Raw genomic sequence first — 24,692 nt, forward strand, 5'->3', positions numbered from 1 at the left:
TCTGTGCTGCAGGTGAAGCGAACCAACCTGAAGAAGCCGTCCTCGGAGCGCACGGGCCACGGTCTGAGAGTGAAGTTCAACCCTCTGGCTCTGCTGCTGGACGCCTCGTTGGAGGGAGAGTTTGATCTGGTGCAGAGGATTATTTATGAGGTAACACGAGATTATGTTGTATTATCATACATTCTCCCGTTTCAGATTTGGAATGCGTGCTTACTGGGTGCAGAGCTAAAAAAAATCAAATCCAGGCCACGTTCATTTTGCACAGCTCAAGAGTCAAAGGGCTTTAACAAGCGGACGTTTGTGGTGGTTCCAAACCCAAGAAGAAAACTCAATTCTAAATAGGGCTGCACAATATGATGTCAACCAATATTTTAGATAATAACAATTATCGTAATTAAATTACAATTCAGTCTGCAAGCGTTACTATGTCTGACGCTGTTAACTCTCTGACCAATCAAGAGCTAGTTAGGCGTCGTCCGATTGGTCAGAATCTGCCTGCATGCGAGGGAGGTTCAGTAGACGAGCGCTGCCGCACTTCTCAACGTGGTTGTCGGAGGAAAGTGTGACAAGATGAATAAAAAAAACACATTTCCTTATGCAATAGAAGAACATTAATGTTGGAAGTAAATCTCAAGGGATATTGTACCCCCCCCCCCCCCCCCCCCCCCCCCCCACACACACACACACACACACACACACACACAGATTTCCTCAACAGATAGCTGGAAGGTTTTGAAGCTCTGCAATACCTTCATGACGGCACGCATTAAGCAGAACAGCTTTGATCCTCGGCGGCTCTGTCGGGGGGGAGGTGGTCTCAGTTGTCAGGTGGGGGGGGGGGGGAGTTATCGTTGAGGACACACTTCCACTCTGCAGCACAGCAGCTCCTGAGGACAAAGCCTGACATCTTTTAAAGGCAAACCACCACCGTCTATCCCCGACATCTCTCAGTTGGAGAGCGGACAAAAAGTGCTTCCTGGCCTCACCAAACTGCAAACTCTCGCTGATACTCTCAAGGAAACATGCAGATGCTTCAAGCTCAGTTTGACGCCATTCAAACCCCCGAGGCAGCAACACTCGACCGCTTCCGAGCCGTTCTAAAAATGTTGCGCTATCCCCAGTTCACTGTGAGTGAAGGGATTCTCAAGGTTGAGACCGACTCGTCTTAATACCTCGACGTATATTTTCTCTGTCTTTATTAAGGTGGAAAATCCCAGCATGCCCAACGATGAAGGCATAACTCCTCTTCACAACGCCGTCTGCGCCGGCCACCACCACATCGTCAAGTTCCTGCTGGACTTCGGAGTCAATGTAAATGCAGCCGACAGTGACGGATGGTCAGTACTTTCGGCCGGCCGTTCAATCATGCATTCAATAGAGCGGACTAATAATAGAACAGAGGCTGCTGCAGGGCCAGAGGGTGGTTTTTTTGGGAGTAATGAACGCGCTCTGTGGCAGCGAGACGGGAGCTCAGCTCAGAAGCAACAATGACGGGAGATAATTGCATTTCTAAATTCTTTTTTTTTTTTGACTCAAGTGCCTTATTGAAGGAAGAGATTACCAAGTCTAATGCGGATCCGCATTCAGAAGTTACTTTATTTAATTACCGAGTTCGTGTCAGCCTGTCTGTTGATGACATGAATTGTGTTTGGCCTATTAGATAAGTGATACAAGTGCATAACTGGAGCACCTTCATACTTGCCATGGATGAACTTTGTCTAGCAGGAGATTAAATCTGTTTAAAGTCCTACTTTTTTTTTAATTATTGTTGTCCCTCCCAGGACTCCTCTGCACTGCGCAGCTTCATGTAACAGCGTCCACCTCTGTAAGATGCTGGTGGAGTCGGGGGCCGCCATTTTCGCCACGACAATTAGCGACGTCGAAACCGCGGCGGACAAATGTGAAGAAATGGAGGAGGGCTACACACAGTGTTCTCAGTTCCTCTACGGTGGGTAGAGACAGACGGACGCTCAATGAGCCGACTACAGTAAACGGGTCAGGCTTTGTCTGTAACAGAGGTCACTCCGTGTCTCTCTCCCAGGTGTTCAAGAAAAGCTGGGCGTGATGAACAAAGGCTTGGTCTACACTCTCTGGGACTACGCGGCCCAGCAAGCCGACGAGCTGTCCTTCAGCGAGGGCGACGCCCTCACGGTGCTGCGTCGGCGCGACGACACTGAGACGGAGTGGTGGTGGGCGCGGCTTAACGACCGCGAGGGATACGTACCCAGGAACCTGCTGGGGGTGAGAGAACACTAGCGTCAGCAACACACACCTTGACATGGTTTGATCTCTGCTGATGAGAGTTGGATAGCAAAAAAAAACAAAACAGCGAGCTTAGCAACCGTAACTAGGCTCGGCAGGCAGATCAAGTAATCAGCTCAACACAATAAAGTAAGTAAAAGAAATGATTCCTTAAATATTTGGTGACCCGATCAAACTGAATGAATGAATAGATTCCATCAGTGGGTGAAAAGGAATGTTTACCCGATCACCCGAAATCAATTTAACTGTAAAAATGGAACGATGTGAAAAACATTATTGGCTCAAACACAGGGTGAGAGAATTCTGCATTATTGGTTTGTGCTTCTGGTGCCGTTTGAGCCTCAGGGAGTACAGCATGTACACACTCTACTGCTCAGAACTCCGTTATCGGACCGGTTGAGCTGAACAACAGAGCTTTAATAAATCTGTCCATCGCGGTGTCACCGTTACAGCTTAAACCTCAAACCGACTCCACTGACAGGTGGAACTACGGGTGAAGTATTTTATCCCGACAGTGTCTTACAGTCAGCCTTCATGATGTTCAGGCACCTTGAGAACAATGTTAACATGATGCAATAACCCTGCTCTCTCTCTCCCTCTCTCTCTCTCTCTCTCTCCCTCTCTCTCTCCTTCTCTCCAGCTGTATCCAAGGATCAAACCCAGACAACGCTCGCTGGCTTAAAGCCCGGATCAGGAGCCACGTGCACGCTCGCAGAGGGCGCGTGCACACGGAGCAGAAGAGGAACAGCGGCATGTGGGCGTCAGCGTTAGCCCAGAAAGAAAGAACAAAGGATGGAGTTAGTCGGGAGGCAGGCGGAGGGAAACAAAGCTGGAGCTCACCCCCTCTAACGAAGCGACGTTTTCCTGTTTGTTTGGATGTGATGCTGGAACCACAGAGCCACTTTATGGTAGAGTCATAATATATTTTCACTGAGTTGCTGCAGTAAAAAGAAATTGCCTGGATCTTATTTTTAGCAACAGTAGTTTGGCAACTTCACACGAGTTCAGCAGCATGAGAGAAGCTGAATAGAAAAGAAATAAAAAAAAGAAAAAAAAAAAAAAAAGAAAGGAAAAATATACAGCAGCTTTGTGCTCTACGAGCTCCGAACATGAAACCATGAGCTTGGATTCCACGAGGCTCGATCTGACTTTCATCCCAGCGATGACACTTTTATTTTTGTACGGTGTTAATCCAGAAACACCCCGAGGGATCTTCAACGAAGGCCGAGCCCGTCGGCCGCATAGCAGTGAACATAGCATGTCGTCGGGAAACACTTTCCCACCGTGTGGTGAGGAGATTTAAATGCAGTAACGGTTACAGGTGAAAGTATGTGTGGGACGTGAAGTTGGAGAGACGAAAGTGAGAGGAGAGAAACGGACAGCGTGAGTCTGAATGTGTGTTAAAGGAAGGTTTTTTTTTTTCCCAGGTTGTAAACGGAGCAGCTATTAGCAGTGTTGGTCAGGAACAATGATGGAAGTGCAACCCCGAGACTAACACACAAAAACCTCAGCCGGCTTTTGATGCATGGTGGCTCAGGTCCACATCAACCCACGCGAGCACGAACAGATGTTGACAATATAACATCATGGCATGGTAAAGAAGAAAAAAAAAACACGTTTTTTTTTTTTTTTTTTGGTTTGAACTGACGTCAGAAGAATATTTTGATTCAGATTTCACAAAATGATAAAAAAAAAAAAAAAAGAAGCATCTGTGAATAGTTAAGGATGTCTTAACCGTTTACTACGAGTCTGTATTTCTGTTGACTCAGCGGCGGCGCATGCTGCCACAGCAACATCTGTTCAACTGCAACATGGTTGCTGCTGGTACGAGAGGAGGGAAGGACAGAAGGAGAACAAGGAAGTGAGAAATGTGTTTGTGAAATGAATTTGTGAAACCAAAGCAGCTACGACATGAGGAGGAGGAGGAGGAGGAGGAGGAGGAGGAGAGACACTATTTTCCTAATTTTCAATCAAACTTCTGCCACTTTTAGCCATTAACACACAGTACCTGGTCCAGACCGGGGCCCGGCACATATTGGTCCTCATCCCCAGGCTCTAACACTAACAATATTATAAAACAGCTCAGCACATTTTAAACAAACCTGAGTTTTAGAAGGTTGAAAATAGAATGTACTGGGCTATAACTGCTTTAGCCGAGAGTGAATGAAGAGCCTCAAGTGTGAAAACAACTTTCTTTTTATTTCGTTAGTTGTTGAAATGTATTAATCCCCTGATTTGTTGTTTTATTCAAACCATTTTATTTTTTTCTATTATTATTCTTATTCTTCAGACGCATTGGTCTCGTTTCTGTGTGTCAGCGCTGACGCCACTCACTGCTGCCACCTAGTGTACACACAGGGTCAGACACGAAGCGTCTTTTCCTTTCACGTGTAAAATATGAGGTGACGGGATGAGTGACGTTTGAAGTGTGAATGGCACATTGGTGTGAGGAGTGCGAACCATTCATTTGTGTATATGCAACCTGTAACTATTCATTCAATGTATAATAATAATAATAATAATAATAATAATAATAAAGAATATATAATCCATACCGAGAATAAAGGCTGTGACTGATTCAGTGTGACGGAAACATAAAGGAGAAAAGTCAACATAGAATGTCTCTGACGTCCGCAGACACACACACACACACACACACACACACACACAGTGTCAAGCCTTGGTAATAAAAGTGGACTTTAGAAGGGAACAAAGTTCACAGGTCACTCAAGTCTCTCTGCACCGACAGCAGCGACACACGTAAGTTTATTTCTGTTTAAATCAACACCATCGTCACACTGCAGACATAATGTGGCGCACGTTGAAAATGTGATTCCCTTTGTACGAACTAAACCAACTTAACATTTTAAAGGTCAGAGGCTCGTTCAACCAGACGCTTCATCCAAACGTAAGTCAACGCTTTATACTTCACATACGCTGGTTCCTCATGACGTGCAGTGCAAGGTGGCAGCGTGACGTTAACGTTACGTCTTTGGGTTACTTTGTAACTCTCTGTTACGTCACACGTTCTTGTTCAACCAGGTAGCTTTCTTACACTTTTATTTTTGAATTCTGCTGCGTGAAGGAAAGTCGCTTACAGGCCGAGGAAAGAAACAAAATACGTAACGTGTACATTTTCAATACCGCGGTGGAATGAATGGAAATAACGCCCCAGTTGAGTAGTTTTCACTGGAGATGTTTTGAACTGATATTGTCAACCTGCAAATAATTGACAGAGATACAACTCATTTCAAAATGTCCACTGACTGATATCAAGTTTCTTTTTTATGTGTTGCTCTTTACTGTAGGCCTGATCAGAGAGTTTCCATTGAACAACAACAAACAATGATCAAACAAAAATGAGTTATTGCTCAGCTTTAAACTTCATCTTGCTTTCATCAAGTGTCACAACTGGTTCAGTGAATTGTCTTGCTTATGTGTACATGCCTGCTATTATTTGTTACTATTACTATGTCTCTGGCCGCACTTGAAGGCAGCACTGGCCAGTAGGACAGAAAACAGCCTGACCACCTATTAATATTAAAAGAATCTGTTTCCTGTGGACTACCTGCTGCCTCCTGCTCATCTCCAAACCACCTTGATGAAAATATCTCTAACTTTCTACTTTGGCCTCAACTCAAGGTCCACTATAGTTGTTTTTTTTCTGGAGCTTTCCGCCACATTTCACTGTCCTCATCAGTGGATGGCCTTTTCCTTCCGTTGTCATCGCACGTTCAACCTTCTACTCATCTCGACAGACTGTTTGGCATATCAACGGAATCAGGGGCATCATGGCGAAGCGTTTCCACCTGAACACGCCGCTGCTGGAGAGCGTCGCCATGTCCAAGCGCGTGGGAACCACCGTGTACCTGAAGATGGAGAATTCACAGCCCTCTGGCTCCTTCAAGATCCGAGGCATCGGACACCTCTGCCAGCAGGTAGGAGCCCTCCGCCCTCCACCCTCCACCCCTCTACTTCACTCCACCTCCATCACATCACACACCGACTATCTGATAGAAGACACTAACTTGCCCTTTCTTAATTCACCGCTCTCTTCTGCAGCTCACCAGACAGTCCAAAGGAGTTGTCTGCTCTTCAGGTGACACGGCATGTTCATATGCACGCTGCAGTATCAGTTGGCCGGACTATAATACAACATAATATGGTCTTTTTGAAGGTGGTAATGCGGGTATGGCTGCAGCCTACGTAGCCAGAAAGATGGGTGTCCCGGCCACCATCGTAGTTCCCTCCTCGTCTCCTCAGCTGGTCGTTCAGAGACTCCAGGATCAGGGCGCTACTGTCAAGATTACAGGCAAGGTACGGTATAATATTAATCATGTGTAAGTGCTGTCTTTTTGGCACCGACATCAGTCTTTAGAATAAAAAAAAAAAGAAGAGAAAATGAAGTGAAATCTTGTTTAGGTTTGGGATGATGCCAATGCAGAGGCTCTCAGACTGCAAGAGACTGAAGGCCTCACCTATGTTCCTCCGTTCGATCACCCGCTGCTCTGGTAGAAAAACACTCATCACAATTCATGTTTCCCGCAATGCGACTGCAAAAACTCTGCAATATTAAATAAATGACTCCCTCCTCACACGACACACGACACACGACACACACACACACACACACACACACACGCACACGCACAGGCAGGGCCACGCCAGTGTGATCGCAGAGGTGGCGACCTCCCTGGGTCCCGGCGCGAGGCCTGGAGCTGTGCTGGTGTCCGTGGGCGGAGGAGGGCTCCTCTGTGGGGTCGTCCAGGGCCTGAAGGACGCGGGCTGGACGGATGTACCCATCGTGGCCATGGAGACGGCGGGGGCCGACTGTTTCAACGCTGCGGTCAAGGCGGGGAGGTTGGTCACCCTGGATGACATCACCAGGTGAGAGGTCTTAGGGTGTTGGGGTGCTTTATCGACTGCAACCGAAACTGACTTCCTCCTCCTCTGTTCCTCCACAGTGAGGCCAAATGTCTCGGAGCGAAGACGGTTTGCGAGAAAGCTTTTGAGTACAGCCGATGCAGCGAGCTCACCATCATCTCTGAACTTGTGACTGACCAGCAGGCTCTGCACGCTGTCGAGACATTCCTAGGTTAGTGTGTGTGTGTGTCTGCTTGACCTGTAAAGATCATCTAAGAAGTTTGAATGATCCTTTCTTTTTTTAAAATTTGAATGTAAAGCTGTTTGGTGTCATCTTGTAGACGAGGAGCGCGTGTTGGTGGAGATGGCGTGCGGAGCGGCACTAGCAGCCGTCTACAGCGGACTCATACGCAGACTACAGGACGAAGGTAACTCCTCTGGAGTCATCAGCACCCTGATACTGTTATTCACCACCGTAGTGCGTGGACTGAACCTCCTTGTTAGTGCCTCTCTATGAACAACTCTTCCATTTGTTGATACAACAGTGACATCGTGTTTGAGACAGGAAGTAAACTTTCTGTATTTAGTGATTCCTTTCTGATGAGGGGAGACTTCTGGAGAAGATGATCAGTTTTGTTGCACTACTCTTTTATTTTTAGGTCGACTGCCGGCTCTCTTGGGCCCCCTGCTGGTGATCGTGTGCGGTGGCAGCAGCATCGACATGGAGCAGCTGACCCACCTCAAACACAAACTGCAGGCTTAAAGTACTGTATACGTGTCAGTGTGTGTGTGTGTGTGTGTGTGTGTGTGTGTGTGTGTGTGTGTGTGACTGGCTAATGTTGGGCTACAATGGCTACAACGATGGCATCAGTTCAGTGAATGATGTGTGGATGGATGACTGGAAGGAAGAAAAATTCACAATAATAATAAAAAAGAGAAAAAAGTAACTTCAGATATGTGTCATCTAATTTAAGATATTCGTGATTTGCAATATCGGTAATTAAGAAAGTTGTGCTTCTCCTAATATTGTGGTGTCATTTTTAAGTTGCATAAAATATGAAAATGCAATGAGATTTCTTAGAAAAAGAACACATTTCTGAAGTTATAAATCACTGAGAGAGTTATTACTACCTCTCCCCACATGGTGGTGTCACCGTTCACTATTCAGAAATACACTGGCCGTCCACACAGTCTCATACAGAACACTTATTTCTGCTTTAAACAGATACTTGTTGATGTGACATAAGTTGTACATTAATTGTACTTCAGCGCTGCCAGTCTGGAGCATTAATATTACACCACACCCAAATATTTGTACTTTCTATTCTTCCCGTGGTCTTTTATGTAAATACATTTGCAGCCTCAGAATGATTTCCATCTTTTAAATGAAAACACCTATAGTGCTGGATTGTTTTGTGTCATTGTCGCCCTCACATGAACTGTGTCAGCTCAGTCAGTTTGTGTTATGAGTAGGAAGTTATTACTATGGAAACAGCTCCTCTGTTGTGTCTGCGTCAGAGAAGTCAAATGAAAGTGTTTCATTTAACAACCCGCTGGTAGTCTTTGCCTTCTTCTCTCTCAGACAGCTGCACAACATATTAGGTTCACAAGAAGTACAAGCAGAAAAAAAGCACCTTACGTGAATTATTGATCAAAACAAAATTCTTTTTGAAATATAGAAAACTGGATAGAAAGCAAATCCATATATAACGACGATAAAGACTTATCTATAATTAATGTGAACTGGTATTTGCGCTGGTAAATTCATCACTTTGAATTCATAACTCAAGATCTACTTATCAGGTTTCTTTCAGAGCTTTCAGTCACATCACATGTCCTTCATCTGCAAATGGAGTTTTGTGGAGTTACAGTGAGATGCTCGGGGATGACAGACACTGCTGAATGACCGCAAAGCTGAATATGAAGTCTGGTATTAGTTTGATAATTGTTTTTTCGGAGATTTGTACAAGATGCACATCTTCTATAACGTTCTGCAGTAATACACCGTCCCCCGGCTTGTTTGTGGCGGCAAAAAATACAACTTTCTTCTGTTTGATCGATGGTTCTGCACTGGAGGTGTTTACTGTACTACTCATCACTGAATGCTTAGAATATTAAAGAGCTTGAAATCCATTATCACTCACTTACTCCCCATTTCAAATCCCTCCCGAGGGAAGGTGTTCCTAAAGCTCTGTATAAAGCTTTATACAAAGTGTATATAAATACATTTTCCACATCAGTAAAACAGCCCTTAACACGTAATGACCTTCATCAGAATCAGGGTATTTGACTCTGTTCGTTTGACATTTACAATATTTTGTTCAAGTTATTGGTTTGTTCTGAGGCGCTTGTTGCTAAGCGATACCGTTGCTTGCTTGGCATGAGTACGTTTCATGTCAAACAGGTGTTGTTAGTCCGTGTGTTGTCTCTCATTCAGTCACGGCGTGCGGCTCCTCTGTATAACCAATGCTCCCAGCAGCACCGTAGCAGCAGTGGGCTGATTGAAGTGTGTAATTCCCAGGAGCTCCGTTGGGTGTCCACAGCACAAGGGCATGCATGGAGTGGACATGATTGTACTGTCAATGCTGTAAATGCAAAACTGCCTCACAGTCCATCCGGGAGAAGAGTGAAGGGGAAATAGGAGGTGCTGTTGTAATGGGAGTAATTATATATATAATATACATTGTGAGAAATGATCTTTTCTGCCCGTGCACGATTAAATGATAGTTGGATTATTCCCATCCTCTCCTGGTCTAAATGATCTACCTGACCCGCAGCTGTTACTCCTCTGGTGAGTGTGATTTTCCTCCAGACGGAGGAGCTAATAGAGGTGCCAGCTCATTTCTATGACAACAGGAAGGAGCTGCTTTGATGAGCCCAGCAGAGGGCATTTGAGCGGCGCTGGGGCTAAAAATAGGACAGAGTAAACGAGTGAATGGAGGAGAGACAGAGACGGAAACAGTAGCATGTCCATCTATGCACATGTTCCTGCACACATTAGTTTGGCTCATGTTGTATATGTTCAAGCAGCAGGCTCTTGTCCTGACAGACTGTATTCTAAATGTTGTGCCGTCCGCGTTTTTGTTCAATTGCCTTAAATAGTGACAATTATGAAAAAAAACAGTCATACCTCTTTTTTTGGTATCAGTAAACTATAATTTGATAAAACATCTTTAACTTTCAAAATCCAACCTATTTGGTGATTTGTTCTTTTTCATTTGTAAATTAACTTTATGTGCTTCTCCTACAACCTTTGGTTTATTTTCTGACTTTTCTCTAATCTTCTTTTTTTTCTTGTGAAATACTGTTTTACCCTTTCAGGCCACTAGAAATAATTCATATACACAAATTGAAGAGGGGGTTACAAGCAAAGACGTTGAGAACGATAACAAAGAGATGTTGAACATCTTAACGATTTAATAGTTGTATTTAGCCAATTCTTTGTATTTATCCATTGTAAGGGAATTGCCATTCTTTGTGTTAAATAGGGTTCAGTTTGCAGCATGTCAGTAAATACACAAATATCAGACATCTTCTAGCTGCACTCGTAAGGTGAGGAAACTGTGGAGGATTCTGCCGAAGCATAAAGATTTTGTCTGCCCTCCCTGATTATTGTGACGCTTTCATCCGCCATCTCTCTGCTCTGTTTGACAGCTTTCATGTACGTATTACGCTATTTAAGATGCATGTCAGATTATATTACAAAGCATTTCTCAAATGTGTAATCGGTGTGTGTCAGTGCATCGCAAAGTACACAATCTTTATAAGCATGCCAAATACTGTTACACGCTCTCTGTTAGACTGAAAGTCAGGGTTGTAAAACTAGAGTCACAGTAGAGTGAGGGTACAGACACACACACACACACACACACACACACACACACACACACACACACACACACATACATACACACTCTCTAGTGTGTTACAAAATGACTAGGAGTGTAAGTCCAACTGCAAAATGAGACTAAATGTTTCTTTACATTGAGGTTCTTATAAACATTAACACCACATATAAGTATATTGGGCTGTGCTGCAGCTTGTGGGATTGGATGAAAAATATTCATCCTATCATATTTTAGCAAGTCATATTTTAATATATCCTCCAACTTCCTTGGTGTTTTTCTACTTTTCTAACGGAAAACAACGCTGTATTGAACAGACGTTGTCATTAATAACAATGCCTAATGTCTGCTTCATGAATATTTTACTACAGGTCTATATTTAACACCTTTACCGACTTTAAGATTCCCACTACAGGGACACAAATCAAGCATCACATGCTTTTAAAATTCTATATGTCATCGTACTAATCACAACATTTCAGGAGGAGTCGCTATTTTGTTGTTGTTGTTACTTCTGTTGCCTCATACAGCTTAATGAGCCAACTTCAATTAACTTTCCGGTCGACTAAGCTAATTTACATAATTACGTTAAATTACGTTAAATGCATACGACTATTCAGTATTTGCATCTAATGCAGCTCTTACTGTATCTTAGCTGAACCATATTTACTTTTGAGTTGGCTAAGCTACACTGTTAAGCTGATGATAACAGACTGTCTCCCATAAAATACATCACTTGCTGAGCTATGACAATCTGTTCAGCGTGAATAACCAGTCAAATTGTGTCGCAGCGTTTGTTTCCGGCATGGGCACAAAGTGTTTTATTTTGAAAAATAACCGGATGCTCTATCCCTTATCGGTGTCTGACTTCCTGTCTGAGTCGATCTGCTCTGTGCAGCTTGACGGGATAAACCCGACCCGTGGGCTCTCGCTCGCCCCCTTCAGTGAGGCAGAGGTAGTGTTTGCCCCTCTGTGCTTTTTCACTGCGGTTTAAAGTCAGCTCAGCAACACTAAATATGTTCTACACAGACGTGAAATACATTACCTATTCTATGGAAAGAAAGGACATATATAATAAAAGTGTCTACAAATATTACAATGTGTGCAGGAATGAGAAAGGCACGCGCTCAACCCAGTTAGTGAGGGATTGCGCAATCTGAGGTGAGGCACAGCTCGTCGCTGCCTCACCTCACGTGTCTCCTCTCTGTTTGAACAGGACATGCGCTAATTCAGCGATTTTGATTATAAAAATGCTTGAAATTATTGGAATCATACAGAAATTACATTTATAGCACAGATCAGTAGAGAAATATTAATTTTTTTTATTTTATCATTATTTGTATTTTACTTTTACTCTGCCTCCCCTGACTGCACGTCCCTGGGACTGTACCACGCTACGACTCTCCCCCTTCCCTCACCCTGGACCGTACCACGCTACGACTCTCCCCCTTCCCTCACCTTGGACCGTACCACGCTATGACTCTCCCCCTTCCCTCACCCTGGACTGTACCACGGTATGACTCCCCCCCCCCTTCCCTCACCGCCCGCTTTGGTGGAAGCCCAAACAGAACATCATGGCGATTGATGGTAAGTAGGCCAATAACGCTTCTCCGTTCCGCGGAATTAACTTCAGCTGGAAATAATAAATGTCACAGCTGAATTCTGTCAAATAAAAAGTGCGCGTGGTTTCAGCAGAATGGGGCTTGGTTAGGCTGGAATCGGTGAAAGTTGTTTTTCATTTCTTTTGAAGCGGTGTGTGTTTTTCCTCCGCGGTGTGTGTGTGTGTGTGTGTGTGTGTGTGTGTGTGTGTGTGTGTGTGTGTGTGAGAGAGAGTAGAGACAGATGGAGCTTGTAGCGGCGGTGCTGAAAGGACAGCTCCGCTATCTCAACCGCATACCGTTTATTGAGACGGAGAGCAACTGAGACGTTTCTATTCGCCGGTTGTGTTTCTACTGTTAATCAAACATACGTCTACTCTGGCTGTCATCTGCTTCCGGCAGTGGTTTAGTAGCCTCGCTGCATGCTGCTACTTTACAACTTGGGTCAATGAGAGCAAACTTCACACGGATGCGGTTCGAGGGTTCATTCAGTGCTTCAATAGTGCTTTAGAAAGCTCTATTTCAGCTTTGTAATATCCAAAGTAGTGAGTTTAGCTCATGGTTGCTGCGTAATGGATTATTTCCATGTTGTGTTTTGGCTTCTGTGGTTTTTCCCCAGCAGATAATGTGCTCGTACACCTTCCTCTGCTTATATAACTTTGCAGGTTGTAAGCAGCTTTGGTGTGTTTATTAAATCAGTTTAAATATCATAATGCTCGCAGCTGTGGAATACAGCGCTTTAAATGTCAGCGGAAAGAGGACGCGACACAGCTCAATTACAAATGACCTGTTTTGTAATAATAGAGAGATTAAAGCTGTGTTCTGAAAAATACTATTCACTGCAGCAATTCCTGTTTTTTTTTCCCCCCAAAATAAATCAATGTCTGTGCTTGATCTGTTGTATTGTCTGATTATATAATGGGCTTTACAATTTAGAATTCACTCTGCAAGATTTCATTAATCTTCATATGGATGCCTTTATTTAAAAGTGGGCGGTAGAGAGGTGACAAGACATGAGAGGAAAGAGACGTATGGAAAATGACACAACAAAGTTTCCCAGACAGAATTGAGGGAGGAACGCTGTGATCACGGTTTGTAGCATACATTTAAACCACCGGGCCAGTAGGATTATGAAGGTTAAAGGTCCGTACCGGTCTTATGAGAAAGAGGGGCAGTAGTGGACCACGAGGGAAACGGGACAGCTGGGCTTGAAACCAGTTAGGAAAGAGCACATCTGGAAATAGTTGAACACAAGGGTCCTATAACGATGAAGTCCCCGTGAGACACATTATGAGGGTCAGCTTTATACCCCAGCATCACTGAGCCTCACCCAGCCCCATCATCCAGCAGCCTCACTACCATCATACCTCCTCCAGTTCATCAGGCTGCCACACCTCGCCTTAGATAGCTCATTCTACCCCGCCCACTGTCCCGAACTTCCCACTACATTAGTCAGCAAAGCGCCGTTTTCCTTAAAGGCCGTGATCATAGAGGGCCCCTGTCGGCGATATTTCATCGTCGCTAGCCGGCTCTGCTGAGAGTTCTGCAGCATCCAGAGGCCGAGCGATCCACACCGTCTGTGCTCGCGATGTGAGGTTGGGTGAACATCACGAGGTGTCACAAAAAACAGGAACAAGTTGTTTTCGGCCTGACATTTTAGAGCAAAGAGTGATGTTATGATGTTGTTGTTTTTTTCGTGGCTGCATGAATCAGCGTTTGCAAGTAATTATGTTGTTCCCAGTCGCGACAGTGACGTATGTGTTGTTTTCGCCTTGTGAGTGTGTGTGTGTGTGTGTGTGTGTGTGTGTGTGAGTCATCGTGGCAAAATGTGGTCCTGGAGAAACCTGCTACTTTGCCAGATGTTTAGAATTCTGTCTGTGAACCAAATTTGGTCACGGCGATCGTGCCGCAACTGTGCAAGATCCGGCCATGGAACTTTACAGGTGTGAGGTTGAGATCAACATGAATGTTGAGTTTGAAGATGGCCGTGGTCCGAGCAAGAGCCCCCCCCCCCCCCCCACACACACACCCTCCCCCCCCACCCTCACGCCCCTGGTCTGATTTGGCAGTGCGGCTGGTGTGATCCCATAGCAGGATGGCCTCTAGTTTGAACAATGCTATTATTTACAGTTCAACTCGTCGTCTCATGTTAAGTTTTTGATGCATGTAAGAGCAACTCCAGACGTTTTCTGTGCCGACACGATCACTAAATAGATTATTTTTTTTTATATTTATACAAAAATCCTTGATACAAAAGCACAATACAGCTTCAACCAACAATTATTTAAATTATCAAATAAGATGACAATTATTTTTTTTCAATTTAAAAAAGTACTCACTGACTGTATTGAATGTAAAAAGAAATCGTGAAAACTAAAAGTAAATGGAAAAAAACCCAAATTAAATATTAGATTTAAACATTTCCTCTTACAGTAGTTTTAGGAAACAGCCTCAAGTGTGACTCAGAAGCATTTGAGCCATTTAAAGACTTTGTTAATGTATTAATTGACGTTCACACTGTTTAATTTGGCTATTTCAGGTTGCGCTTCGTCTCTGAATCATCATCTTAAAACTGTCGTTATCAAAGTGTGCTGCCTTGAATTCCAAAAATACCAGAGCTCCTTAGGCTAATTAATTGGATATAAATACGCACACTGGGAAAAGATCACCGAGCGACTTAACCAAGTCACGAAAGCTTTCTGTTAAATAAGTGAATGCAATAGAAATTAAAATACGGAAAAATGCGGCTCAAAATCCACTGACTTCCAGAGACGCTGTTATCCTCGAGTTTGTTAAAAAGACGGAGGATTTTCTTGTGCAAATGTTTTGTCGAGGAGGACGGGTGTGTTGTGTGTTTGCTCCACTGCTCGGCCCCCGTGACTGAGCTCCATGCATCGGCCCCCCTGTGACAAGCCGGAGACGGATCGATCGCAGGCCCAGATGGATTCTTAACATTTACTGGTTTGAGCCCCTGGTTTTTTTTGTAGCCCGGCAGATCAAAAAACAGCCCGGCTCGGTATTTCTCAGTGGTGTGTACAAAGCCTTTGTCGAGCCCTGAGCTGGAGCCAAGTACGGAGAAGGCAGAGCGGGAGGTGTTAAAGCTGTGGAAATATTATGTGTGGAAATGACAGCAACAGAGAAGCTCTCCACGCTGACATTTTGACAGAGTCCTTCAAAATCTCACGGAAGCGCCTGTGCCGTGTCACTAGTCCTCTGGTGCCTGTAACAACCAGCTGAGCTAAAGCCAATAAGAAATATATGGTCGATCACATATGTTGTTTAGACCGATAAATACAAACAGTATATGAAGGTGTTTTCCATTAACCCCGGTGCTTCCTTTTCCAGTTCCTCTCCCCTGCTTGTTTTTACAGAGCGAGATACAGGATATGTGGCGATAATAGCCGATATGTCTTCGGACCATTTGAGCTAATGTGCGCAATGAAACATTGTAACTGCAGTAGGGCAATGCATTGTGGGCCCTAAGTCTACCTCTGCATATTTCAGTGTCGCGCAAGCTAAGAAGGCCGCGAGGTCTTTGCAGTGACAGTCTTGATTATTTATGATGTGATTAAAAGCTGCTCTCATCAATATCTTTGCATTAAAAATGGATGAAATGATGTGAAAGGTCGTTCATTCCCTTCAGCCACAAGCGGCGGTTTTCAATGGAAAAAGCTGTACCTGCTTAGCGCTGAAAGGCAGACAGGCAGACCCATAGCATGGCTGCTTTGTTTTGGAGAGCTAGTTAGCGACCTAGCGTGTGAACGCAGTGGAGTCATTAGCAGAGAGACAAGATTCCCACGGGAGTTAGTGGAGGCTAAGACGGAGCTAAAAGGAGAGCTTATGTTCGTCAGGTGGCCACAAACACGACTCATGTGTGACTACATGATGATAATAATAATAATAATAATGTTGATTGTTTTTGTCTGCTCAATGCGTAAAGACGCAACATCAACTCAGGCGATAACATGCCAACCTGTTGAAAGTCAGTGACAGTTAAAAAAACTTGTCTCACACTTTGAATTGTACATTTAGTTCACAGTCAGTTGGTCAGATTGTAGACCATTGTGTCAGATATTGATATTCAAGCTACACATTTAACTGTGTTCAGGCAGAAGTGGTTTATATAACTCATAAGTAACAAAGGGGATTCATTGACGCGCGCCCCCTGTCTTGTCGTAGTAGCTCGGTCATCACTGCAAAATGTCCTGGAAAATGATCCCTAGAAAGAAAAAAAAAAAGGTATGAATCCTAATATTTGATGTTTCCGTCGTCTCGGGGCTCGTTGTCTGGCTGCGAGACAAAGCGAGGGGATTTGTTGCTCGGAGGAATTGTGTGCCGTTGACTTTATTGATCAGCTCTCCGGGTTGACCCGTGGCGAGGGAGGCTGGGAGTAGAATCGCAAGAAACGGAGGGATGCTTTTGAGCTCGGAGCATTTCATCCTTCTTCCGGCGGAGTGTTAATCCACCGCTTGTTTTCAAACGCTGATGAATTTGCCCCGACAAAAATATACACAGAAGATAAACACTAAGGTTTGAGTTTGATTTGGGGAAAAAAAAAACTGATTTGCTGGAAGAAGAAAAAATAAACTTCAAATGCATATTTCTCATGTTGTATTCTTATATAATTTACTTATGTGTTGCTGTCTGCTTGCTTGTTTGTTGGCTCGAGTTATTGCTTACTACTTCACAGTATTTGTGAAATGAACATTCAGCTTCTAAATTGGGTATGTGTGGCTTTGTCCGTTCTAAAAATAAAGATCTCAAACTGGGCTACTTTGAAAGTGTGTTTCCATTGCCCAAAGCGATGGGCAGCGCTGGTGAATGTAGAGCAATAGCTAGACTGTCACTGTGCAACAGCGTGTGTGTCGTACTGCTGCAGTGTGTAGGCCGCTGTTTGCTGCTTTATGAACTTGCAGCTGAGCCGTCGGGTAAGCTGGCTAATCTTTGACGCACTGTGTCCTCCGTTTTACTAACTGGCTTAGCTGGAGCTCATCCTGAAGTCTCTCCCCGGGCGCCGGTCGCTGTGACAACACAGACACGTTTTAATGAACAACCTGATGGAACACAAACCTTCCCTCTGCCACTTTCAATGAAGAGAGCTGGATCTCGCCATCATCGAGAGGGTGTGAAGAAACGCGAGCGTTTTAGCGTCTTTCAGCTCATTGTTTTGCTTCACTCAGCTCACGTTAGCATTAGCATGCAGCTGTTTAGTTCTTTACCTGCCCAGCACCCGAGCTGCAGAGGGCCAGACACGAGTGAGTAATAGCCTTGCGTTTCAGTTTGAAACTTAATGGGGCCAAGACACAAAAAAGTTTGTTTCCGCTGTTCTTTTCTCTCACAGCACGTTCTCTCCGCTGACCTCAAACACCCAAAAATATCTGTCAGGTCAATTTCTTCAGCCCAACTTTCCCCTCTCTCTCTTAAACCCAGACGCGTTGACCTCGGCAGCCTGATTAGAGGAGATTCCTTAAAGAAACTGGGACGAATCCTAAAAAGAAGTGCCAGCCCGGCCCCGGACGTCTGCGTGAGGGAAGACTGTGGAGGCCACGGGCTTCGTCTTGATTGAGCTTACACAAGTGAGCTTGATCACAACTGGTGCTTCAAATTGATTTCTGTCAGACAGGAGAAGAGATGGCGTGAACTTCTCCGTGCACTGACAAGGTTTTAAGAGACACCGGCGTCCCCGAGCCAGAGTGACAGCTCTTTGACGAACACTGCATCATACACAGTGTGCAGGATTATTTCATCACAGTTGCAGCACCTGAAACGTCCCCCCACACGCATGCGTGATCGCCCGTCCGTCTGAAAACTCTCCGTTTATTCTGCATAATGCAATTTTAGGTCGCCGTTTTTTTTGTTGTTGTTCTGCCATGTTTTGTTTGTGTTAACGTAACTTTTGGGTGAACTCTGAGGATGTTTCTGAGACGACTTTTGTGATGGTGCTTGGTTTCAAATGCATATTTAAGTTCTCCATCCGAGTAGAACCTTACATTACATTACGGTCATTTAGCAGACGCTTTTATCCAAAGAGACTTACAATTCAGTATCTATCTACACACCGGAGACGCAGCTACGGGAGACATTTTGGGGTTAAGTGTCTCGCTCAAGGACACATTGACAGGGGCCATAGCAGGAGCCGGGGATCGAACCGCCGACCCTCTGATTGAAAGGCGGCCCTGCTCTCCACTTAGCATAACATTTTCATATTGGTCAAAACCTGGAGCCTCCTAGGCCGCACGATACGAGGAATATATGCGGTGTGCGATGAAGATGAGACTTTCACCAAATATAAATATATTGAAGCACGCATATTAGTCTCTTAAATTAGTGATATTAATATTCTTTCTAGAGCAGCAACAGTAATAATTACAACAGCAAAGTCACTTTATGAATTCAATAATATCTCACTAGAAACAAATACAAAACGTCAATAAAATACAAATTTTACGGGTTTATAAAGAATGAAGAACACAGATATCAGTCAGCATAAGTCGTCTGTAGTCTGTTGACGTGATCCAGTGCCTGCAGGTACCGCTGCTAGAGGGAGGAGGCTCTGCTTTGTCTCAGCCAGCGTATGAAATTTACAAGAATTTGCCAAAGATACGTGACAAACTAAGCTAAACTGCAGACAGACCGCTTTTGGTGTAGCTTGTGTTGCGGAGGGCTACGTTGCACCTGCACTCTATGAGGATTATAAAACAATAACACAGAGGCTCCGCAGTCTGCACCAAGACGGCAACAAGTTTATTATTACGCCAACCTTGTCAACAACGGCTTCACACAGCTCCCCTTTAAGATCTACGGTGAACATTAAAACCATTCACTGACTCTTAACTACTGTGTTTGGAAGGAGTCAAACAGACTTGCTGCCTACATTATGTTTTAATGAGATTCTGGTGAAGGCTACATAGGTAACTCGAGTGCTGGTTAAAGGAACTTCTATCTCCGAGTTGTTTGACAGATGGGAGAGAGGTTTGCTTGCGGTGTGATATGAGCAACCAGCACTGTGTACCGTATTCAAGAGCAAATGCAAGAAAATGTTATTTTTGACAAGTGTGTGTGTGTGTGTGTGTGTGTGTGTGTGTGTGTGTGTGTGTGTGTGTGTGGAAGAGGAGTGAAAGAGCACAGGGAGCTTCCTCCCACACACAGCTGCTGTATCGATCTGCTGGACAACAGCAACAGCTCTGCTTTCAGCTCCTAGTCGTGCAGGAGAGATTTTCAGACGGTAAAAAAAAAAAAAAAAAAAAGAAGAGAAAATTGGGCAATCTGTGCACATCTTACAAGCGTCACAGTGGAAGGTAGCCCGAGCTATTTGAAAGCTCAACCTGTAGACAGATCCCAGAGGCAGAGCTCAGAGACTGGGAGGCCCTCACAAGTGTGAGTAATAGCTCTGAATTACAGTTCCTGTCTGGAAGCCATTGTCTTCCTTTTACAAAACATTGGAATGTCATTTTTTATGTTTTGGTGTTCAATTTTTTCTTGGAAATTTCATTTAGTGGCTTCGTGAATCACGTCGGTCTGGCTGTTGGTCACTAACTTAAGTCTCAACAACTATTAAACGGATTGTCATAAACATTTTGTATTTATGGTCCCCAGAGGGTGAATCCCATCGACTTTTTGCGATCCCATGAGCGCTACCATGACATTTATATTTGTGGTGTTGGGTGAAATATCTCAACAACTATTAGATTTATTTGGTGCACACTTTCATGTCTCCCTTAGGATGAATACTAATCCCTTTTGGGAACCTTTAACCCTTAAATTGTGCTGTGTGTAGCGCTACTCTGCAAATATTAGCATGCTAACGCGCTAAACTAAGTTAAACATTGTACCTGCTAAACATCAGCATGTGAGTGTTGTCAAAGCTGGAATATGTACATGCTTAAACTAGCATTTAGTTCAAAGCACTTGTGCTTAATGCTGTTGGCAATTCACAGAAGGCCCAAATTCAGACCTTTAGTTTCACTGCAACGGTCTGAATTTGAAAAGTAGGATAAAGACTGAATCCCTCACCCATATCATGTCCTGCAGAATGTTAATTTATCCAGAACTCACATCTTTCACTGAACCCACGGCAACAATATGGGCTAAGGTAATGTAAATACAGTATCAGCATACAGTACGAACATGCGGTGTCAAACACAGTATTTCCATCTCTATCAACAAGACTTAATGCTAATTTGGTAATCAGGCTGTTCAGTTCTGTTAATAGACCTTTAAATATTAACGCCAGTCTTTACTGCACTATAAGTTCAGTCGTCAGTCCGGACTTGTGTTTGATTTTTCGATGTAATCGTCAAACTAAACATTAGAAGAAGAACGATTAGAACAATTCCATCCAGAGTTTGCTCATGGTTTAGGATCACTGAGCTGTACCGGCTTTGGAACACAGCTTTATGGAGTCTAGTGATCTAGGATCTCAGGCCTTCGCCCTCCTTAGCGGACAGACATGAGAGAGCTATTAAGCTTCTCATTTAACTTGCAGCAGGAAAGTGAATTCAAAGCAGCTGTGTTGATTAAAGTGCTACAATAATAATAATAAAGGTAATTAAAGTATAGGAGATAAAGATAAAAGGTTTGAGGCGGGAGGGACGTAAGAGCCGAGACAAAGGATAAAAAGATGTTTTGTACACCTAATTAGGCTGGAACAGGTAATTATTACTGTAAATGAGTGTGAGGGCTAGTTCAAACATGTTAGGTTAAAAAGATTTACAGGCAGCAACTCTAACACGTAGCACAATAAGAAGCGCTTCTCCCAGTATTTGTGGATTTAAAAAAACAAACCAGCCTTCAATCACGTAAAGCTCCTCTGTCCACAGAAGAACAGCAATCAAGCTGGAGCTGTCAGTCCGCTGTCATCAGCTGCTCCTGAAACATTTGGGGACTATATGTGGGCATTTAGAGCTTTCCAGTAATTATTAGAAAACATAATTAAAGTCTCAAATGTCTTGAACACCACCCACACCGTCAGACTGTCACCATCCAGTCTCTGTCCGTGTCTTCTATCCGTGTCGTTCGTGTCCTTTTTTATTTTAGGGAATCCTGTCTAAATGTTCCAACATATGTACACGTGTTGCCATGACGTTTTGTTCTGTCTCCCGTCTGTCGCCGTCACAGTGTGGCTCATTGAAACTGCATTGTCTTTCCAGGTGGCGAGCGTAACTGTGGAGTGCATGAGCTGATCTGCGTCAGAAAAGGTAGGGCAGATCAGAGCTCCGGGAGGTTGACCTCTGACCCCACACTGTTCCACTGTGTTCAGGCCTCACTGTCGCGGGACCGTGCCGTTTGTTTGAGCCTTGTTTTGTGTTCACTGCTTGTGTCCATTGTTTCGCGTCTTGACCTGTACACTTAAAATGTTCAAATGAATGTCATATTCTCCCAGTAAAAATATATAAATTCAAGGCATGACGGATTGCTTTTTTTTTTAAAATTGTACACATTGTTAGTTTGTCTACACTGTTGCCAGGGAGATTGAGGCTATTTTAGTGACTTTAATTGTAGTGTAAATGAATGAAAAACATATTTGTGCCTATTTAAGTTAATAAACGAGCTCTAGTCAGACTAGAGTACATGAATATGGTCACACTTAAAACTACAGACATCAACAATACAGTGTAATATTTTGTACATGTGGGAGAACTATTTACACACTGAAATCTATTTGGAGGTAAAGGGGAAGAAGTACAGGAAATAAGGGAATTACAAATGTGTATTACAGGGACATAAAAATAAATGACATCATATGTAATCTTTTTTTATCACCTCTATACGTATTGAATAATTAGGGGCAGACAGAAGAAATAGAACCTAATTAATTTGATAATTTTAAACGTATAGCTTTGCAACATTAACTGTAAGGACATGTTGTGCTTCTTGTAGTGACACAAAAGTGAGTAGAGGTGATTCTTCTTTTTATGTAACTGGAAGTATTGAAGGTCATGACGGTGCGGCGACCATAAAGTTCTGCAATAACAAGCTTTTAGCGAATCGGGCTGGTTAGAATAATCATAATCGTGCGTGTTGAGTCAGAGCACTCAGTGTTCATATTCTAGATGGAGATGAGTCTCTCTTTTAAAACCAAAAGCATACACTGCGATGAGCACCCTCTGAAACAAGGACTCTCAGAGGGTGCTCATCACAGTGTGTGAGCACCCTGAACGCTCTGTCTGGTTGTGTGAGTGCGTGTGCGTGTTGAATAATTTGGGTTATTCCATTGGTTTTGATTCTAGAGGTGTGTGTGTGTGTGTGTGTGTGTGTGTGTGTGTGTGGACAGGTTCGTTGGCTACACAGTAAGTACTGCGCTTCGAGGCTTTGTATGAGCATGTGTGGGAGTGTGTATGGGAGTGCTGGTGAGAGTGCTTATGGACTGCCTGCAGAGTGTGTGGGTGTTTTTTGTGGTTTTTTTCGAGATGGTTTTGTGCTTTTTGACATTCAACATGGCAACTGTTTCCATGCAGACGGAACCCAAAAAAACACAATAAAGCAACTCCCACAACTTCAGACTGAAGCACATTTACATTAGTTTTGCAGAAGATGTAACAACACTGTATGAGCAAAGGCTGTCAAAAACCTCCCTACGCTCACACACCGGAACATGACAGCTTTAAGAACCTAGCAGCAGCGCAGCATCATGAACCAGACATCCATCTTTATTTTGTTTTACAGCCACATACATACCTGAGTCAGGTCGCCATGGCAACAAGGTCAGTTGAGTAACCCAGATGTCCTTTTCCCCAGCAACGTCCTCGTGCTCCTGAGGGTTCTCTAAGTGCTGCATTGTGGGGAATGGAGTTCTTCCAGTGCTCTCATTCGTAGTGTTGGTCGTCTGTGATTGTCCTGATTATGATGGGAATATTATAAACAGGCATTTTATTGGCTCTGACTAAAGATAGAGTAGTAGTAGTAGTTTCATTTCAGACCAACGTGACAACCGTCAGATCCAGTCAAGGCTACCCAGCTGTAGGGATGAGACCCCCCCCCCCCCCCCCCCCCCCCCGCTCCTTCTGTCATTAGGGATGCATCGATATCAATATCGGGTTATTGGGGGTCTGGGTTTCTGTGACAATGGATTTATTTAATTCAGTTCTACAGTATACATTTTACTTGAATCTGTTGCTGCATTAAATAGAATTTAATGCAAATAGAATTGCAATTTCTGCTAATTCCGAGGATTTTTGCAAAGTTGCCAGTGTACGAATTGCTATTCTGACAATAAATAATAAGTACATTTATTTAAATATATTTATTGTTAGGAACTCAATGTTTGAGTCAAGCTGGATGTTGCCTTCACATAAAAGAATGATCCCAGGACAGTTTATTAATCAAACCCTGGTATCAGATCAGGAATATCTACCGGTATCGAGGCCGAAACAGTCGGATCGGAGCGTCCCTAGTCAGGATGTGATTTCCATGGTGCTGTGACCTTTCTGTGACCTACATACCTTCCATTTGCTAAACACAAGGAAGGGTCATTGTGTCCTGGGACGGTGACGGTGACCGCTGATTGGACAATCTACCAGATCTGGTTTCCATCTTCAGACTGAGCGTCTCCTGCAAATCAGTTGTTGCAGCAGGTTATTCTCAACCTAAATTGCCTGAACCTAAACTGACTTTCATTCGAGCACAGTCTGTATTAGACTCTTCAGCTTCTATTTTTTGCAGAATAGAGTATATACCACAGTATATAACACCGACAGTTTCCCCACTAACAGTGAGGACATCTGATGCTTTAATTCTCTTTCTTGCATCATAGGTCGTCATTACATAATATTGATATATTTAAAATTGTTCAACATATTAGGAGTTGAATCTACCCATGGTGCCTTTCCTCAGTTAGCTGTGAGAGCAATGTGAAACGTGAGCTGTTCTAACCTCCAAATCTGGTCCTCACATTCGCTTTAAATACTCTCACAAATGTGCGTGATACAGTTTGTAACCACGACAAGGTTGCTTTCACACATTAGTGATCTCCGAGCTTCTTGTGTAACAAAGTCAGTCCTCCACACATTGTGTAAGGGCTATTCTCAGTACCTTAATCTTACAGTGGATTTGGTTAAATAACTTGTATTCGCTGAAACTGAGTGTGTGAGGCTGCAGTAGTTATGTCCTTAAAATGATGATTTGA

At 43.7% G+C, this 24,692-nt stretch overlaps 3 protein-coding genes across 6 annotated transcripts in view; all 3 read left to right on the forward strand.

Moving 5' to 3' along the window:
* LOC137874177 (apoptosis-stimulating of p53 protein 1-like) overlaps positions 1–3,326 on the forward strand; it is a 31,924-nt gene extending 28,598 nt beyond the window's left edge. For all 4 annotated transcript variants that reach the window (XM_068712750.1, XM_068712751.1, XM_068712752.1 and 1 more), the window contains 5 exons: positions 13–150; positions 1,204–1,337; positions 1,782–1,948; positions 2,042–2,241; positions 2,903–3,326. In XM_068712750.1, coding sequence (XP_068568851.1) covers positions 13–150; positions 1,204–1,337; positions 1,782–1,948; positions 2,042–2,241; positions 2,903–2,944 — 681 coding nt within the window. In that variant the 3' untranslated portion in view covers positions 2,945–3,326. The remainder of the gene's footprint in view (positions 1–12; positions 151–1,203; positions 1,338–1,781; positions 1,949–2,041; positions 2,242–2,902) is intronic.
* A 1,583-nt stretch (positions 3,327–4,909) lies between these two features.
* Positions 4,910–8,072, forward strand: sdsl (serine dehydratase-like). Its single transcript, XM_068712754.1, has 10 exons — positions 4,910–5,022; positions 5,135–5,170; positions 6,021–6,200; positions 6,325–6,361; positions 6,440–6,579; positions 6,685–6,773; positions 6,916–7,149; positions 7,227–7,357; positions 7,467–7,553; positions 7,785–8,072. The coding sequence occupies exons 3-10, from the start codon at positions 6,054–6,056 to the stop codon at positions 7,886–7,888; spliced, it is 969 nt and encodes a 322-aa protein (XP_068568855.1). The 5' UTR covers positions 4,910–5,022; positions 5,135–5,170; positions 6,021–6,053; the 3' UTR covers positions 7,889–8,072.
* Positions 8,073–12,552: 4,480 nt separating this feature from the next.
* The window catches only part of LOC137874179 (synaptotagmin-14-like), a gene marked incomplete at its 3' end in the record, with an annotated part of 19,663 nt that continues 7,523 nt past the window's right edge, over positions 12,553–24,692 (forward strand). The window contains exons 1-2 of the mRNA XM_068712755.1: positions 12,553–12,557; positions 21,718–21,765. The remainder of the gene's footprint in view (positions 12,558–21,717; positions 21,766–24,692) is intronic.

This window comes from Cebidichthys violaceus, unplaced genomic scaffold, assembly GCF_023349555.1.
Source record: "Cebidichthys violaceus isolate CVI_PGR_0920_01 unplaced genomic scaffold, fCebVio1.0.p SCAF_170, whole genome shotgun sequence".
NCBI lineage: Eukaryota > Metazoa > Chordata > Actinopteri > Perciformes > Stichaeidae > Cebidichthys > Cebidichthys violaceus.